Source organism: Polyodon spathula, chromosome 5, assembly GCF_017654505.1.
Source record: "Polyodon spathula isolate WHYD16114869_AA chromosome 5, ASM1765450v1, whole genome shotgun sequence".
Classification (NCBI taxonomy): Eukaryota; Metazoa; Chordata; class Actinopteri; order Acipenseriformes; family Polyodontidae; genus Polyodon; species Polyodon spathula.
This window is the reverse complement of record NC_054538.1, coordinates 15,984,797-16,004,317: the sequence shown is the minus strand read 5'-3', so window position 1 is coordinate 16,004,317 and position 19,521 is coordinate 15,984,797. Positions and strand designations below refer to the sequence as shown.

General features: G+C 36.0%; 2 protein-coding genes across 3 annotated transcripts in view; one reads left to right on the top strand and one right to left on the bottom strand.

Annotated features, from left to right (window-relative positions):
- The first annotated feature begins 897 nt into the window (after positions 1-897).
- LOC121315617 (WD repeat and coiled-coil-containing protein-like) lies at positions 898-9,571 on the top strand. Of its 2 annotated transcripts, none has more exons than XM_041249863.1 (4): positions 898-951; positions 1,996-3,933; positions 4,931-5,051; positions 6,741-9,571. In XM_041249863.1, the coding sequence occupies exons 2-4, from the start codon at positions 2,020-2,022 to the stop codon at positions 6,902-6,904; spliced, it is 2,199 nt and encodes a 732-aa protein (XP_041105797.1). In that variant the 5' UTR covers positions 898-951; positions 1,996-2,019; the 3' UTR covers positions 6,905-9,571. The 2 variants fall into 2 exon arrangements, with proteins under 2 accessions (XP_041105797.1, XP_041105798.1); XM_041249864.1 differs by lacking the exon at positions 6,741-9,571 and adding an exon at positions 5,546-5,991.
- An 86-nt stretch (positions 9,572-9,657) lies between these two features.
- Positions 9,658-19,521, bottom strand: part of LOC121315399 (major facilitator superfamily domain-containing protein 2B-like) — a 31,554-nt gene continuing 21,690 nt past the window's right edge. Inside the window, exons 7-14 of the mRNA XM_041249454.1 lie at positions 18,685-18,775; positions 17,229-17,350; positions 13,349-13,432; positions 13,046-13,129; positions 12,188-12,297; positions 11,611-11,754; positions 10,689-10,865; positions 9,658-10,025 (exon numbers count right to left, since the gene is read on the bottom strand). Of these exons, the coding sequence (XP_041105388.1) occupies positions 9,971-10,025; positions 10,689-10,865; positions 11,611-11,754; positions 12,188-12,297; positions 13,046-13,129; positions 13,349-13,432; positions 17,229-17,350; positions 18,685-18,775 (867 nt within the window). The 3' untranslated portion in view covers positions 9,658-9,970. The remainder of the gene's footprint in view (positions 10,026-10,688; positions 10,866-11,610; positions 11,755-12,187; positions 12,298-13,045; positions 13,130-13,348; positions 13,433-17,228; positions 17,351-18,684; positions 18,776-19,521) is intronic.

Here is a 19,521-nt window from a genome sequence, read left to right as displayed (position 1 = left end):
GTGTATCAAAAACACTTTAGTCATTTTCCAGAGAGGGGGATGTCAAGTGTTATTAAATAAAAATTGTGAACAGTATTTACTAGTTTTACAGTGAATTACACGTGATACATATGCATTCTAAGGCTCTGTAAATAAAACAAATGAAAAATGAAATATGTAAGATAATAATTATGGGGCCCCTAGTTTTCTGGGGGCCCTGGGCCTGGGCACTGTAGGCCCACCCCTTAATACCACCCTGACTGTCATCTGCGTAACACTCTTGCAACCCCCTCTCGTATATTGAATGGTTTGGTCCAGAATCAACTCGTCTCACTCTGTCCTTATTGCAGCCCTTTAAGAGAAACTGAGGTTTTGAAACACAAGTGAATCTATTTGCAAAAAAAAAATTATTTGTGTATGGCCACAGGTACCCTTTATTTGTTTGTTGCGATTGGGTTTTATCTTTAAAATAAATGCTTAGTTTATTTTAGCTGCTTGATTTCTGATATATGGATCTCAAAATAAGAACTGTTCCAAATGTAGTTTACATCTAATTGTAAAACGCTGACACCTTAGCAGCGTTGACAAGTTCTCTTCACCGCTCTTACAGAATATTTATAACTTTTGCTCCAGAACAGAGGCACGCTATAGTCCAACTCTTTTTAAATGATGTATCTCTCAATGGTTTCTTACAGTTATTGTATTAGGTTATTGCATTATTTGCTTATTTGTATCGGTTATACAGATGTATATCTACCTCCATAAAGAGCAAAACAGTTAAATATTGTACACGTGAAGTACGGAAGCGGTGCTTTCCCTGCCCAAGAAGCGAGCCATACTCTGCAAATGTAACTTCAGAACTAAGCGAAAGAACTACACTTCCCAGAGTGCTTGGCCGAAACGGCTTTTGATCCCGTCTTGCGCATGAAACGGCTTTTCTGCCGGGCAGAGTTGTGGTAACAGTGATGTATGGTGAGTGTCCGTGATTAGTGTGTAGTTTATATGTATACGATTTCTTATATTTGTATGTACAGTTAGTTTTTTGTAGCAGTATCGTTGGACAGACTGAAGTTGATAGATTTATTACTTGCTGTTGACGAATGACATTTTTATGAAATTATATTTAATTTGTAAGTGTAAAAACTAAATAGATAAACACAGTAGTAACGTCATCCCCAAATCACGCATGGTTTCGTTTTTTTAATGTCTACCCGTCTTCGGTTGCACAAAACTTTTGTATTACTTACTGGGGTTTCCTAGTCAGTTATATCATTTTTGTTTACTATTGTCAAGATTTCAGATATTTTCTTATATGGATTGGATCCCAAATCTACAAGGTATAAAGCGAGTTAAGTGCTCTGCAGGTCTGGGGTTGTTGATGAGATTTGTCACCACCATCATAACAAGACATTCCAGAGACAGACAATTCCTGTTTACTTTAATTAATTACTGCATTAACATCAATACATAAATGAACACTTTCACAGTACAAAATGCATCTTCTTGAAATGTAGCAGCTTTTTCCAAGACAGTTTTTACCGTCAAATCCCAGAATATGCTGTGTGTAAAAAAAAAAAAAAAAAAAAAACACAGATAAATAATATTATTTAATTTACGATACTGTTGGACACCTGAGAATATTTACTTGAAATGAGTATGATCTGTGCGTCTTAACTTGGAACATACAAAATCTCCAGTCCATTGCCAGTTATATTCTTCGCATTGACTCTTTTTTTTAATAGTCAGCCACTTAAAGCAGGTAAGAGGTTAAAAGGTTTACATGAGGCTGCCCTCTTTCATGTCTAAAAATATCAGAAAGGCATGCTTAAGAGCCTGAGTTGGGTCATTTAAGCATAATCAGCTCAGACCTTGGTGTGGCACTGCACATGGCTAGGGTTAAACTGGAAGATTTTCTTCTTCTTCGTTAAACTGGAAGATTTTCTTCTTTAAAATGTGGCTCGGTTTTTGATTCTTTTCACCCGATGAAATTTTTATCTTTCTCTTTTTTTCTCCTAGTTTTCTTTTTCTTTTTAAAGAAGAATGGAACTCGGCAAGGCAAAGCTCTTAAGGGTTGGTCTTAATGCTTTAAATCAAGCTGTTCACCCTGTGCATGGAATTGCCTGGACAGATGGCAGGCAGGTAGGACTAACAGCCATATACATGGTCAATGGGGAGCCAAAGTTTGGTGATACCAATGTCATTGGACAATTTGAACACATTCTTGGACTATTTTGGGGACCTGTCTGCTGCACAGGATCACCAGCCCTTCTTGCTGTCCAGCACAAGAAGCATGTTACTGTGTGGCAGCTCCAGCTCAGCACACTGGAGCAGAACAAACTCCTGTGCACACAGACGTGCGAAATGGGAGAGCCTTTTCCTGTGCTCTCCCAGGGCTGCGTGTGGCACCCCAAGAAGGATGTCCTTGCAGTACTGACAAAAAAGGACGCATCCATCTTATTTACTGTCAGGACGGACAATCGCAGGGTGAAAGCTGATATAAAAGCCAGCGGCCTGATACACTGTGCATGCTGGACAAAAGACGGCACGCGACTAGTAGTTGCTATAGGGAGTGCTCTCCACTCGTACATTTGGAATGACATTCAGAAGAGTCTAAGCGCGTGTTCTTTTTGTCCGATATTTGACGTTGGAGGATACATCTGTGCTATAGAGTCTACAATGGATGCCCAAGTTGCTGTAGCTACCGAGCTACCTTTAGATAAAATTTGTGGTCTCAATGCTGGAATTGCTTTTGATGTCCCAAATGGTACAGAAACAAGGTCTTTACCATCTCAGTCTTCAGTACTGGTTGTGGATGAAGACAGATTCTTCGATTTAAGGAGGAAGTCTGTTGACTCTGAAAGATCCCTAGCTTTAAGTTCAATAGCTTCCTCTACATTTGGCCCTCTGGACCTAACTCATATCCTTGCAAACCACAGGAAGTCTGATCCCAGTCCGCTCATTCACTTGAAGCGCAGAGACCACGTTACTGGAACTGGTCAAGACTCTTCGCACCTGATCTTGGTGACATTTGAAAGAAAGGTGACCACCACAAGAAAAGTAAGCATCCCTGGTATTCTGGTCCCTGACATAATAGCCTTTGATCCCAAAGCCCATACTGTGGCAGTGGCCTCCAATACGTGCAACATGGTGCTGGTGTACTGTGTGACCTCCTCTGCCATGCCCAATATACAGCAGATCCAGCTTCAGAAAAATGAGAGGCCTAAGGGGGTTTGCTTCTTGAACGACAAAATGCTTTTGCTTCTAGTTGGGAAGCAGAAGTCAAATGACCCTGCTTTCTTCCCCTCTTCAAACACGGACAAATACATCATCAGACTGATGACCAAGGAACTCATTTACGATGAAGAATCTTGTTCCTCGACAGGGTCTGCTCAATCTCCACAATCCACCTTCGACTCGGGGGTCACCATCCCAAGCATTAAGAAGTACTTCGAAAACCTGTCTAAGCAAGATCGGGTGGTGGGGAAAGAGCTACTGCTGCCCGGAAATACTGCCATCCAGTCTCCCAGCGGCAGGAGAAAGTTCATCGAAGAAGTCAAGAGTGAGGAGATCCCAGTGACAAGTGTGACAGATCTTACAGACAAAGCAACCTCCAGCGACTCATCGATCACCATTGAACATTTTGATTCAGAGCCAACAAACCGGTCAGCAGGCTTGAATATGATGGGGATGTTTTGCAGTGAGCCCAGCACGCCAAGCTCTCCTCGATTAGAGGCAGAAAGACTCAGTTGTGCGGCAACCATCCCAATGAGTAACAGCCTTCCAAAGGACAAAAATGTGGAGCAGCTGTCGCAAAACCTGGAACGGTTGTTTGTCAGGTTTTCAGAGGTACAGCAATATCTCTCGGAAATCGCAGACTTCACTCGAAATGGAAAGAAATCCTCTGGAGCCTATCCAGCATCTTCTGAGCCCCCCTTTATCAACATCACTTATCATGTAAGTGAAGTAACGAAAGCTATTAAATAAGAACGTAGTCTATATAGTGGGCAGCATTATTATTGGTAAACTATATAGCTGCTTGGTTCAGTGTAATCTATTTGACCTAATACTGCACTTTTATTTTCTGTAAGTTGACATTGTTGCCCTAGATAGGGTTGTATGTTTGTTTTTTTTTTGTTTGTTTTTTTAATTATATATTAGGCAGTAAAGAGAGGCACTGCCTCAGTACTGTATATTTCAGAACATTGTTTGCACTTTGGTACAGCATGCTAAAAGAAGATAAAAACCATATGGAACAACTCCTTGAGATCAAGTTTTCTATTTTTTCCCCTTGTGTGTTAATAGTCATTAACAGTTAGTGTTCTGAAATTTAGATTTTTTTTTTTTTTACAGTATGATCAAGAACTTACTCAGGAAATAAAGTGGACAGTATCCAGGCTTATTGTAAATATCAAATATCAATATATTATATTGTAATACAGTACTCCTTCAGGCAAAATACTCTTTAATGGCTTAATTATACTTTACCAATCATATTGTTGAGCTACTCAATTAATGCAATAATAATGTTTAATAACTACTATGTTGCTTTAAAAAAAGAATTACAAATCACCAACATATATTTAGTAAAATAATGACCAAGAATCAGAATCGCTCCCATTTTACTTTTTGTAAATGTGACACAGTGGTCCTTAATTGCCCAGTTAGATGCTGAAATACAAATCGCCTGACCAGTTGAGAACCAGCTATCAAGCCCCTGTTAGGCTCTGAGAACGTAGAACTTTAGTGATAAGAGACAGAGCAAAATATATTTTGTTATATATCAGTTTCCTGGCTGTGCCACGGGTTGGGGTATACAGTGCCACTATTTGATGACATATCTAACAGTATTGGCGGCTCTATGTGTAAACTAAGAGACCCAGACAGATCTGCATCTTCAGAATGACAGTTTCTAGTATTAGTTGGTGCTTATGACTTTTTCCTAAATCTACAGAAGCAGCTTTCTGAGAATGTATTCATCAATGAGAGAAGGCCTGTGCTGCTGTGTGAAGGCAAGCTGTCCCTGCGAGTGGTTCTAGAGCTATTTCATCTCTCCGTTGTGGAAATGTTACACGGTAAGCTGTGCATTGTGTCTTTTTACTATAGATTTTAGTTTAAAATGGGGTCTCCCAAAAACCTACAAATGAAACAATTCATCAGGCTCATCACACGTGCAGTATACGTGCTGCATATCGTATTTTGAGTTCAGTGTGTTATATCTCATAAAAGCGAAAAAAGTGGAAGTATTTTCCTACTGTAGCTGATTTAATTTTTAAACATCTACATGCTTTCCTTTTTGAATTTTATGTAAATACCTTTCCTTTGTGAATTTGTAAAACAAAAAAAAATCTATTGCTTTGGTTTCGTTGCAGTAGGCACCTACTAATACTACAGGATTATCCTTTCTTTTTAATGCATATTTGTCCAGACCTAATTACAGTCGTGATCCAGTCTTTTTATTATTATTTTTTTTTTATCAGGTTAAGGGGTTGAGCCTCCCATATTTCAGATGGTCCTTTGTCATTGATATTTTAGTTCAAACTTTTGTTTAAATTTCATTTTACTCCAGGATAAACTACACTGAGGCAGCAAGCCACCTTTGTTGTCAGATGGGTCCAACATTACAGTTACCAACATTCTGTATCCTTCTTATAACACACAATTAATTTGTAAAACACCAGGCTCTTGCATTGCCCAAATGTTCACCAGCTGCTTGCAGGGGTTACAGAATCTCTTATGCACATTACACGTTGTTAGTAAAAAGTTGTGCTTTAGAACTGTGTTGTTCTGTAGCGCTTAAGAGAGTGAGCAGAAAATAGGCAGAGATTAAGCAAGAAGATACGATTTAGGGTTTAAAATCAAATCGGCTTATGGCAGAACGTGTGACATCTTCATATGGCACACAGGTCATCCTTTGACTAATTTGCAACAGGGGACTCCTAGTTTGCAAACTACAGTGGATCTATACTAGTTTAGTGCTGTCTAAAGGCTGCCAGTAACAACATCATCATCATAATAATAATAATAATAATAATAATAATAATATCTAATCTTTATTTTTATATAGCGCTTTTCATAGTGGACCACCATCACAAAGCGCTTTACAGAGGTAGGCTGTGAACTGTGCATTATATGCAGAGTCACTTACAGTAGCACGTTGATTTAACATCTCATCTGCAGTTACTTGCTCAGGGTCACACAGTGAGTCATTCAGTGACAGAGGTGGGATTTGAACTGGTCACCTTCTGTTCACAAACCCTGGACTTTAACCACTGGACCACAAATTTACAAGTTACAAGTTTTACGATTTCTTGATTAACATATAATATACAGTACATTTTAGATGTGGATCTGAAACAAAAGGAATGTTTTATTGACAGATGTTTACAGTGGATTGGTAACATTTTTGTGTTTAATATTATAATACTTTTATAATACTTTGTTTTAAGCCACAGGGTATTAGTTTTAACATATGTAAGCCTTTTTCTGTAACAGACAATATATACGTTAGTACTTACAATGGTATGCTCTATTTTTAAACCTTAGTTCAAGTTTCTTTAGTGTAGCCAATTTCACATTTAAATGTGTGTTATATACTGTCTTTTCATGCACTGGATTTAAACATAATTACAAACATAAGTATTACTGATCTCTTTAGCCAAGTACCCACACATTCCATACCTCCATTATACATGTATATAAATATTCAGTATATGTTTGTCATTCTGTTTAAGATTATCTGTAATGTTTCTATTCCCATATAGGCACTCTTTGGATAGTTCTGGTTGCTGATGGTGAGGGCTTTGTTCCATTAACATTCAAACCCAAGGATGAAATCACAGTTAGAGATGGGAGGGCGAAAACTGTCTCACTGTCTTCCTACAGTGCCAAGGTGTCACAGTCTGAATCTCCACACGTTGCAACTTAAATGTTGTCCCAGAACTTTTTACTACAGAAAACAAAGTACGGTAACATGCATTATTGTACTGTATGGCTATACAAAACTGAGGGTTGGGATTTTGAAATGAAACCTTATTTTTGAGACACTGTATATATCTATGTTATTTTAGTATGGGTTTATAAAATGCTTAATCATGCAGTTGATTACAGGTGCTTTTGGTTAAAATATACTGATTTAAAAGACATGTGAAAACAAACTTTGTTCAGCGTCAACATTGACAAGCATAAATTAATGTCTTACCAACTTTTGATACAGTATAGTTTTTTTAAATGTTTTTGGCAACAATATATTTTGAAGTGGTGTTTTGATCAAGTGTTTTCTGTTTTACGCAATATGGCATTCATCTGGCTGACTCGGAAGGGCTTAAACTCAAGGAATTATTGTTTACCATCACAGTGGCTGTTTTCCTCTCCGATAAACTAGTTGAAAGGCCATGAAACACAAAGAAATTTGTATTTTGTGATTCCACAAGAAAGTAGAAGCTGGGGAAAAATATGGATTTTACATTGCCACCAAATTAGTAACCAATAGAGTTTCAGCTTAATCCTATCCTATGAAGTATAAGAAAGCTTACTTCACTTTTTCAGCACAATATAATAGGTGTGTGATAGAGAACAGAGAAGAACGTACTGTGACACCCAAATAACATATCAACTGTAGAAATTAATTGTGTTTGAAAACAGTTTTGAATATTAGTTTTTGTGTTAAGAAAAATCTACACCTGATATGTAAATAACCTTGTATATGTAATATACTGTATACATTTTCTATTGCCAAATTAACCATAATTGCCATTGTACTTGTGGTATCTTAAGTGTGATGCATTTTATACTTGCTGCGATACTTTTTTCATGGTTATATACACGTAGTCTAATGTATTTGTCTAATTTAATTTCCTGCTTAACTTTATAGGATGAGCACAGTATTTTGTTCTCCCTAGGATGCCATAGGTTTTTAGGGGTCTTTACCCCTTCAATGGCCAGGTTTATTGAACTGTCATCAACATTAACAGCCTAGATAGTAAAACCTTCTATATACTTCTCAACTTGTTTTATTTAGACTTATATCTGCCCCAGGTTTCTTAAGGCAAGCCGATTATTCCTTTATACAGGATTATTCACTCCCACAGAATGTACCTAGCGTTGCCCGTGTGACGTGTGCTCACCGGCAGCATGTAAATACACTGTAATTAAGTCTGCCCCTGATTAGATCAATCATGTAGATGCCTAGCTCTGTCATTAGGAATCTTAACTGGTAGAAAATGCAAGAAAGAACAAAATACATCATTAGGGTCCAACTGGCTAGCATTAGGTAGTTCAGAATATATAGCAGCTATAAATGAGAGTACTGTGGTGGTGACTAGTATTTGATAATTACTGACTTACAGTATAAAAAAAGCTTTGGATAACTTTGGTAACTTGGATAGTATTGGAAGATGTGTTAAGGACATCTGCCACAGGGTCAGTTTCTTGCATCGAGGGGAAATCTTGATGTCTTCTGGTTGTCTAGTGTAAATTTCACTATAATATATATATATATATATATACACGAACTTGCTTTGTATTAGCCATAATTCGTGAAATAAAGCGGGTCATGATATAAATCAGGTTTCACATTATAACAGCACGAAGAAAAAAAAGAAAACTGTCGGAATACTGTACATTTAGTCAGGCTTTACATTTAAACAAATGCATATAGTTTACTATAGGACAAATATGATTTGTAATTAACTGGAATGAAGCAGTTTGTGTGATTATCTAAACAATCATGAGTTGTCTACTGATGAGAGCTATCAATTAGGTGTTGCACTTGAGGTTTTTTTTTGTGAATAAGACTGTTAAAGAAATTTGGCGGCGTTGGCATTTTGTAACTGAACTGTATCCTGTTAAGACTACCCACGCAGCATTTGACAGGCTGCAGGAAATGTCAGTTTATCAGCCATGGTGATTATTGGTTGTTAGGTGCGTTGGAAATTAATTATATCGTGTGGCTAATTAGTAAAGCCCAACCATGCAGAATCTGACAGGCTGCACAGAACGTGACAAGTAGGTTTGTGAGATATTAACAGGTAATTTCTCAAAAGAAGGTATGGTGGTTTTTGAAAAGTTGTGATAAACAGGACATGATATTAAGCGAGGTGATATATAATGGGTTCATCTGTATTAAGAAACTCAGACACAATATATACACACACCTTATAAAACTGCGTAAATATTCCTTTATAAATTCAATACGGCACAAAGTCTAGTAAGACCTTAATTATTGCAATGGTAGGTTTCATTTATCCAGTTTTAGTGTTCTGTATAATAATGTGCAGTAAAGAGAAACATATTAATGATGAAAATATTAAAGTAAAATTAAAAGAAACATCTTAGTCAAGTACACTTATAAAAACACTTGTTGTAAAGACTTTTATATTCTTTAAGTTATCAAAAGTATTAGATAAACCACCAACTAAAGGTTCAGCACAGTGTTTGCAGTGCGACATGAGGTCAACATGTTTAAATATCAATATACGTTATATACACACATCCAAGAACTAAAGATGCTTTTGAAAAAATTCAAGTTTAATCTTACGAAATGAAACATGTCTCATTAATAAATCTGATCTTCAAGAGATCAATACAATTTGTCACAGAACATTCCTCATCCATTTAATACCCCTGTTATGCTGTCAAATATGAAATCAAAAGTAAACGTATAGTCGTTCATATAAAATGTTCACTAAAATAATCTTATCAATTTATTGGGTTGTACTTAAAAAAAAAAAAAAAAAAAAAAAAAAAATCCAAATCAATACAATGTAAACATTCCCGGAAATAAACTTACCTAAATATTTGTAAAATACATTTAAATTAGATCTATAGATATTTAACTGTTAAACTACTGGTTTAAAAAATACAGCACTGAAATCTTTAATGATACTGTAATAATCAGTCAATTTGTTTGCAGTGTAATTTACACCAATAATGAAGCATATCCCAGGTTGCCTGGAATGAGAGGTTTCCAGTATCTTCCGTTTGTTAAAGACTGCTACGCAATACTTCTCACTTCATTTGCTTGACTCCCTGAATTGTTGCAATACTTCCTGTATTAAAGAAATGTTTCAGTATTAAAAAGAGTACAGTATCAGATCAATAAATAAAACCACATGGATCATCTCAGTACATTGGAGCCAGGGTTTATAACTCACTAATTAAGGCCAATTAAGCTTAGAATGTTACTGCACTACTAAAAAGCACTGGATGCAACTCTACAATTAGATGAATGTTTTTGGTCTTCTGTGTTATATTGTCCAATGTTAAGTTTATTTAATACAATAGACCAGATTCTCAAAGCTATTTAATCCAGATTATCATTAGCACAATTTCACTCAAAACTTTCTTTGACAAAAACCATTGAGTAAAATCTGAGAATTTAGCCTAGCTTTATACTATGTCATAAGATTACATTTTGCAAACGCTTAAAATAATTTTCTATAAAATATTTTATTATAAAAATATATATATATATATATATATATATAGTATATATATATATGCAATAATATTATATATATATTATAATATCGGGGAACAATTGTTTAAGTTGTTTTTATATATATATATATATATATATATATATATATATATATATATATATATATAGATATATATAGATATATATATATATATAAAATATATATGATAGTTGCTAGATGTTTAATAATATCAATTAGGATGTGCAGCATTGTCTACCTGTCAAAGCTTACCTGAGCTGCCCGAGTGAATGTTGGTTCTTTATCCTGACCTCCTCGGTGATTGGGTACAGCAGAAAAACAATTAACCCAGTGACTATAAACACTACAGGAACTGCTCCAATCAGAAGCTTCAGGACATAAGCCACGCCAGGTGGCTGTTTACAAGCTCCTGTGTCATAGCCAGCAAACCTGGAACAAAAAGATACAGTTAACAGAAATAAACATGAACAGGCACATCTTGAACATAAACATGCTGTGTTTCCACATCGCTGGACCAGTGTTTGGATGTGAGGCCTCCAGTGAACACAAGGGGGCCTATATTTGCATAACTCATTTCAAGTTGCTCAGATATCGCTTATGGTTCTAGGACTTCCAATAGTTTGACATCAAGTCGGACAATGTTAAATTGATATATTAAAAAAGAAAAAGAAAGGGCACTGCGACAGGACAGCTTTGCAGGCCTAGATGATATCAGCAGGGACTTGGAGGCAAGAAAACTGCAGTTTAAGTGCTGCTGCGCATTTTTAATAAACACAAAATGAAATGGTTGTGCAAACCAAACTGCTGCTCACAGAGCAAAAATAAAAGATTAAACAAAAACAGTTCTTGCGCACCCAAGAAACAGCAACAAAATAACCAGGTCAAGGGTTAAAACAAAAGGTTAAACAAAAATCCAAAAAACATCAGCTGTGCACGAGCCTCACTGCCACACATTAAACACTCGCCAAAAACTCATTTTTCAAATGAAGGATTTTCTCTCCTTAAATACCATGTGGCTGGAGCCTAATTATCATCAATTATTCAGTTTAGCTCCAGCCACATTCTCACATGTATTTTGGCAGGGATAGGAAATTAACAATCCCTGCCAACCACCACCAAAACCCCAAAACAATATTATTTACAGGCAGGGCACTGCCCTTCCACAGACACTTACTCGAGACACAGTGTAGAAACTCCCAATGAAATACCAGCAGCAAATTTTGTGAAGAATACATAGAACGAATAGAAGATAGCTTCATGTCCCTTTGAGTGTGGATTTGTTAATCTGAAGTCATCAACAACATCCGGCAACATTGACCTAAAAAGAAATTTTTTTTTTTTTTATTGGAGGCATAGGGTCCTACCTATTCACAAAACTGTTTAAAGTGTTTTTTTTTTTTGGAAGACTGTTATATCTCTTAGGATAAAAACACTGCGTCTAAAAATGGGAATAAACTAATAAACCCTCTCTAAAACAGCCAAAAAGGGTTTCATGAACTGAAAATGAGATTTAAAAGAACCAGTCCTGAACAAAAGTCTTTAAAACAGTACTTAATGTTTTGTGAACAGGGCCCATAATCCTCTTGGCTCAGCAAAGTTTCAGTTACAATGAAAAATCTTGCCACAATTCTCTTTCCCTGGGATTACAAAGGTGCCGAATGGATCGCAGCATGACAGGATGGAAGTGCTGTTCCAGCTACCCTACCCCAAAAGAGACAAAAAAACGCTCAAGGTTCCTCTGATGTTCTTACCATGGCAACAACAGAGAGGCAGCAACACTAAGTCCATACGAGACAGCCACCACGTAGGCCACAATGAGATTTGGGAAGCAAACCAGCATAACTGTGAATGGTATTATCCACTGCCAAGAAAAAACAAAACAAAAGAAAAACACAATATATAAGGATTTACTAGCATTATGGGAAACCATCATTTCAGTCCATAGGATAGTGAAGTTATGAGTTTTTATACCTTTGTGGACTGCTATCTTACATGTGTTTTACATGCTGTACTAAACTTACACGTCACACTGTACACGTCTTATGTGCAGTACAGTGTACCATGGTTTGGGCCGAGGCTTTCCTGATTTTGTTAACTATACACATGATAGCCACCATATGTTTTGTAAACATTGTGATAAACTAGCCAGCTTCCTCTGTGCTACTACCTTAATTTGCAATCGAAATAACAATTGCTTAATTGGCTTTTTTAGGTTTCACTAAAAATATAAACATCATACAGCTAGATTTATATAATTTAATAATACAGTACAATAACAAGTTTGGTTAAGAAGTACGGTAAAGAAGTACGGTACACATTCACTGTTGTTGTCTCAGCCTCTTTGCAGATTGATGTAATACACAACACTGTTACATATCACCTTTAGAGCCCTCACGGTACATACTCTGACGAAAGAGACCCTTATTTATAACGTCAAGGCTACAAACCCAGCATTCCACTATTCTCCCCAGCCACACATTGTAATAAAAGGCTGCTGTACAGTCTGCTAATTCTACGTTTTGAATCAGAGATACCAACAAAACGGAAAGCCTTGTAAATAAGGGTGGAGTGCACTTGAGAATGAAAACAACAAAGAAAAAAAAGCTTACTGAAATGCCACAGTATGACGTCGTCTTCTTGCCAAACCTCTTCAGAAACCACTGCCACAATGGAATACTCATAACAGCAGACATCTATTAAAAAAAAAAAAAAAAAAAAAAAGACATAATTTGACATTGTACTGAACTACAGTATTGGATATGGTTGGTTTCCTTTTTATTTATTTACCCTCCTTGAATTGCTACGCTTTACTCTAACTGATTTTATTATTAGACAAGATTACGTGCCTAAAATGAACTGTTGCAACTAGATTACTCTTTTTATTATTGAATTTTGAACAGGAATATATTTACCAGGACTGTCAACACAATGTTCTGAAAGTGATCTCGGAGGTCTATAGCGTAGGTACAAAACAGGACAAAGTTGCTCTGCACCAGCTGTCAATAGAAACAAGAATAGCGGATCATGCATCCTGTGTAAAAGGCTTGGGCGGAGGTACCCCTTTTCATTTCATAGCACAGAAGTATTTTTACAAGTAAAAGTAATTATACCCATAAACAAACGACTTTTAATAAAACATATATGAACGTAATAATATGATGTAACCAGAAGTCAGTATTTAATTATTAGCCTGTAAATATGTGTAAGTAGCAATTTCTTTTTTTAACCTCCGATACTGTAATCACTAGAGATGGAGGGGAATGGAATATCTTTATTTAATAGTACTGCATAAAATACAGCGACTCCCGTGACCATTCCATTGTTACTAGCAAGTCTAATCAGAATTTTCTGCTGCACATCCCTAGTTACCATAACATTTATCTGGGATGTATTTTATAATGTAGGTTTATGTAGGCAACTTGGTAACATTTAAAGGTTTACCTTCTAAAACATTTTTACTTTCTAAATAGTAAGTGTTGCAAGATTACAGTGTACAGTGTTGGAGTTGAGTCCATCATGTCCGAGTCAAGACTGTCTGAGTCCAAAACCAAGTCCCTGAAGTCCGAGTCGAGTCCTCGAGTCCAGCAGAAATGTGACTGCTGTATATTTGGATAGTAATAATTCAGAATTATAATACTACTACTAATAATAATCAGTGACAACTGGTGAACTTTGAGAGGGGTGGGGCATCAGAGCCAACTCTTACTTTATTACTCGAGACGAGTCTGAGACCTTTAAAATCCGGTCTCGAGTCTTACAGCACTGACAGTACATTACCTTTTTAGATGCAGATTGTCATAAAATATTGAACTATGTTGTATCTGCTCAGATACTGTCTTACAGAACTATAGTTATAGATTATACACAAGAGACTGAGGTTTGGAGGATTAGAATTGTAGACAGCAGAATCTGTTGCTGTGCACTGTTATCAAAGTAAAAAAAAAAAAAAAAAAAGCCATTTGACATCTCACAATGCTTAGAGAAGAAATATCATCTATGATAATTCATACATGTAGCTCGCATATACATATATTTGGTGAGTGTTGAAAATGTTCTGGTTGGTTTGTTCGTACAATATATTGGTTTGTATGTTTAATACATTGGTTCATGGCATGCAGAATATATTGGTTAGCGTGCATACTATATTGGTTTGCGTGTATACTATATTGGTTTGCATGTACACTATAATGGTATGCATGCATACTATATTGGTTTGTGTGCATAACACTGAGTTATGTGCATACTATTGGTTTGTGTGCATACAATATTGGTTTGCATGCATACTGTATTAGTTTGTGTGCATACTGTATTGGTTTGCATTCATACTGTATTGGTTTGTGTGCGTACTATGTAGATTCCCTCTTTTACGTTGATGATTTGTATGCTTAGCACATTGTATTCTGTATGCACAATACAGGTTTGCAGCCATAATGTTTGTTTGTATGTGTGTATGGTTGGTTTGCATGTATATAAGGTTGATTTGCATGTGTATATGGTTGTTTGCATGTGTATATGGTTGGTTTGCATGTGGATAAGGTTGGTTTGCATGCATACAGTATTGATTTCTGCACGTGACATTAAGTGGGCGAGGATTAGAGGTCAAAGGAAAAACAATAAAAATCTGCGGCAGTGCCAGTGCATTCCTCGTGGAGATTAAACTGCATATAGGTAAGTCTGTTACTCATGAAAATATTATATATTTTAGAATTATACATTAGGTATTTTTCCTAAATAATATACATCCTACCTTATCCTGCTGATGTTAATTAGTGAATGGCTTTATCTTTTTTGTAATATTGTAAGAGTAAAATGCATTTTACATTTGGAAGATGCCATTTTCTAGGTAGTCACGAAGTAAAGTTGAAATTACTGTAAATAAATATTTGAAACTGAATTCACTCTGCTTACAGATTCATAAATGTGGCATTTGATAAATCTTTGCTAATAACATTTTGGCACCTTGACTACACATAATGGTATTTGATCGGATGTTAACCTCCAAAATTACTATTTTCTTACAGAAAAAAAAAACAGATTTATAATAACCGCTGGAAATGGCAATTATGTGCAGATTTCCAGCAGTTAATAGTGTGTGTTTCAGATTCTATGTCATGGAGAACCGGCAGAATATAAATATTTGCAGAGACCTGATTGTGTCTGTTCTAAGCAGCCCTGCTGTCGTTGAAGCTGTTGATGAGGCATTTCACCAGAGACACTCGCCATCACAGACAGCGTTGCTCAATTAACTAAAACAGGATCTGCTGATCCTCACACCACTACCCATTTTACTGCTGCAGGGTCTATGTGTGGAGTCCCCAGACTGAAATTCTGAAAGAATTTAAGAGCAGACTTTATACAAAATACACAGTGCATTGAGGTCACAGCCCAGCAATTGGGAATCGGGATTCAGAAGTGGGGATTAGGGATTTTTAAAACTCAGAGGAAATATCTTTTCAGTATCCGATAATGATTATTGTTCTGTATTTGACCTGATTATAAATATACTTGGAATAAAATAGTTATTTACCAATTAGTTTTCTGCTTTCTTTCATATATTCAACTGTGCTTGTTGACACAGCAGTTGTGTCAGTGTATAGCACCTGTACCTGTTGACACAGAAGAGTGATAATAATTACCAAGCTAAACAGTTATTTTGTCATAAATGAAACACATAGGCTTTAAACCATGCTGCTACCATGCATTCTTAGGTAAAGTTGTTGTAACAGTGTAAAACAATGGGAAATGCAACATTGTGAACAGTGTGCATTAATGTTTTGAAATGTGCTTATATTACAATCATTATGGTACAATTGAACGCTGTCGAATTGTATATTTTTTTTTGGGGGGGGCAGAAAATAAATTTCTAAATATCTCTATTTTATTTCATGTACATTTATAATCAGGATAAATACAGTACAATAATCATTATCTGATACAAACCAACATTATTGTGCACACGGAATCCAATATACTAAGCCTACAAATCAACAAAGTAAGTGAGGCAAGCAATATTGAATGATATAGTACGCATACAAAACGATATATGCACACAAACCAATGTTTTATGCATGCAAAACAATATATTGTACAAACCAACCAGTACATTTTTAACACTAACCAACTATATGTATACATGAACCAATGCATTTGTACCAATAATATATACAGCTGAACTGTTATAGTTTTTAGAACCAATGCACTGCATACACTAAATGTATTATGGCCCTTTTGGCCCCTCATAATTATCAGCTGGTTCATGCATTTAGTCGAGAGCATCAAAAACATACAATTGGTTTCATGTGTTCACTGTACCTCATTGTAAACACAGGCCGATTAACCTAGAAACCATTGTGGTCATTTAAAAATAAAGAGGGTGTGACACTTATGTGGCTAAATTGTCTCATTACTGTGTGGTGACATTACTGTTCCATTCATGAAAAGAAACACATTTTATAAAATAAAGAAAATAAAAGGGAGAACGCTTGTAATTGAAAGTTCTTAACCCACAGATGTCCGGCGGCCCAGTGGAAAAATAAGGCCTAATAGTTCTGCGGGTATGAGATACTCCCAGTTTCCTCAAGTGCTTCAAAAGAAAACCCCACCACTGTTCAAGCATTATACTGAAAACCTGAGAGCGATGAGAGGCCTAGCACAGCCATGCTGGCACGGATGTGGGTTTTTGAGTTAAGTAACCTTCGTGTGACTGTGTGTGTGTGTTTCCTACTGTATATAGACCACTGTAATAACAGTGTATTCTGCTAGAATTTCTTCTTGGAAAAATACTGGTTTTACCTGTACAGCAACTGATATGAAGAGAAATGCTGCTGTCAGTTTAATGTAAGGTCCATGCTGCATCACCAGTTTAAACCCTTTGAGAAATTCAATGGGCTTGTCTGTCTTCAATGCATAGGGATCTACACAAAGCAGAAGAAATTTAATCAATATTTAATAGTGGTACTTCCATTTTCTTGTCAGAGATTTTCAGTTCTCCTTCCTGCGTTTCTTTCAATGCAACAAAATATACTTGAAAATTAAAAAATAAATCATCTTTCAGCAACAGCAATAGACGCCCATCTGCCAAAAGAGGAAGATTACCATTCAGCATAAAAGGCTATTTTCTATGTTTGTAGTTCAACTGTTTTGTGATAAGATTTTGTCTCATTCATTAGGAAATTAAGAAGACTTCAATTAAACAATTCATGTATCATAAAGGTACACATCTATTTTAAAGATGTCTCAGTCCTTAAATTCTAGGTAATGCAAAACATTTGGCCATAGCTGTACACTACTCCCAAAAAAGTAATACTTGTTCACAGGTAATGAATATGATAGATATAGAAAAGTTAGTCAAGCAGTTTTGAAAATGTATGTTAAAACTTGACAGGATTATGTTCTTGGCAGGAAACAACATGACTGCATTTCAAGTATGGCATATTTGGCTTTTGTCCTATGGTATCATGTGAGGACAACAGCTCTGGCTGCTAGTAATCAAGTATGTATGGAACAAAAAAGGGGTCCTTAATCATTTAAGACTGCCTCATGGTTTGGCATTTTAAAAATGGTAAAATCCTTCTCCTGCACAATGAGGTGGGATTTCTGAATGCAGTACAAATTTAATGTCATTCTGTAAATATGATGTACAGTCACACAGATAAAATGTGCTGAAATGTTTATATTGATTTATAATACTTTGAATTACACAATAGTCATAGAGAATCATTGATTTCAATTGAGACTTAAGTTTAAAGCCAGTGTCTCAAAGTGTTAGGTCTTTATGTGGAAACCAAGAAGTCACATGACCACAATATGGTGGTCGCAGGTCAAAGTGATTTTTTATAACAATGAAAATATGAAGTATCTCAAATGTTCAAATAGTTGAGTTGATATGTAGCTTGTAGCGATAGATTTCCCTGACAGGAATGCTGAATTGTAGTACACAGAGTCAGAGCATCTGGTGAAAGCATACCACTCTTGTTTTGGGTATGGTGCCTTTGAGTGCTTGAAAAATGTACCAGAAAGTTGTCAGAGTAGAACTTCAGGGGTCCCAAATTAAACCGTGAACCTCAAACACTTGGGTTGGTTTCTCACCTCTTTCAGCCATGTCTATTACTAACTGTTAAATACCCAGTAAAATCTTGAAGGAAAAAAAACGTAGCAGAGACTGAGGAACAAGCCACTAAATAATGCTTGATTAGAAGGCACAGCTATTAATTACAGTATGTATGTGTAACCAAGAAGGACTGCTTACCATCTTTTTCCTTTACTCCCAAGAACAGAACCACTGTGCACAGTAGGAACACAACTCCTATCACACCAGCAGCAATCATGTAGACTTCTTTCTGAAAAGAAAAAGATAGGTGTGTCCAATACAACATATTACATGTCTAGAAAAGACTAGTGAAGTACCCAGCTGTGCAAATGTAGCAGAGTATAAGCTACCTCATAATTCTGAAGCATGCAGATGTCAGTAATGCATGGGGTCTTAATTGTTTTTTTTTAATACATAATTTCTAGCCTTAGATGCCTTTTTATAAGAACAAAATATTACAATCAAACAGATTTGCTTCTTTTAACATTTAACATTGAAAAGATTGTTATTATTGTAAATATTCAAGAACTCCACAAGACTGTATTTTCAACTCCTCAAAAAATTTCAAGGAAGAGAATTATGCAGACCAGTTAAAAATATTAACCTTGGACTGACAAGAATAAAAATGTGTTTACCCTCATTTTTTCACAAACCACAGTGAAGCAGTTTGTGAAAAGCTTTGCATTTTTTTTCAACCAGGCCTGAAATGGAAGCCTGTGATTTTCTAACCATTGGTTGAGCTCCCTGTAAGCCAGCATCAACCTTGCCCTGTCTTTAAGGGGTCTGCAAGGAATGTGGCACTCAAGATGCTTGCACAAAGTAGCTTCTACTGTATTTTCACCAATGGTTAGTTGCTCTATTGAATTTTCCAAGTTGGGTTTACCGCCTTTGGACAGGAAACAGTTAGTAAATATAACAGATGGTGTTTTTTTTCATTAACTTTAAACATCTTGTACCACAAAAATGAAAATGTTAGTTCCTGATGTTATGTTTTTT

Bases quoted from the DNA above. Each gene is read 5' to 3' on its own strand.
- LOC121315617 (XM_041249863.1), top strand. From the start codon at position 2,020: ATGGAACTCGGCAAGGCAAAGCTCTTAAGGGTTGGTCTTAATGCTTTA. The intron at 3,934-4,930 runs GTAAGTGAAGTA...CTAAATCTACAG, and splicing joins TTATCAACATCACTTATCAT to AAGCAGCTTTCTGAGAATGT. The intron at 5,052-6,740 runs GTAAGCTGTGCA...ATTCCCATATAG, and splicing joins CGTTGTGGAAATGTTACACG to GCACTCTTTGGATAGTTCTG.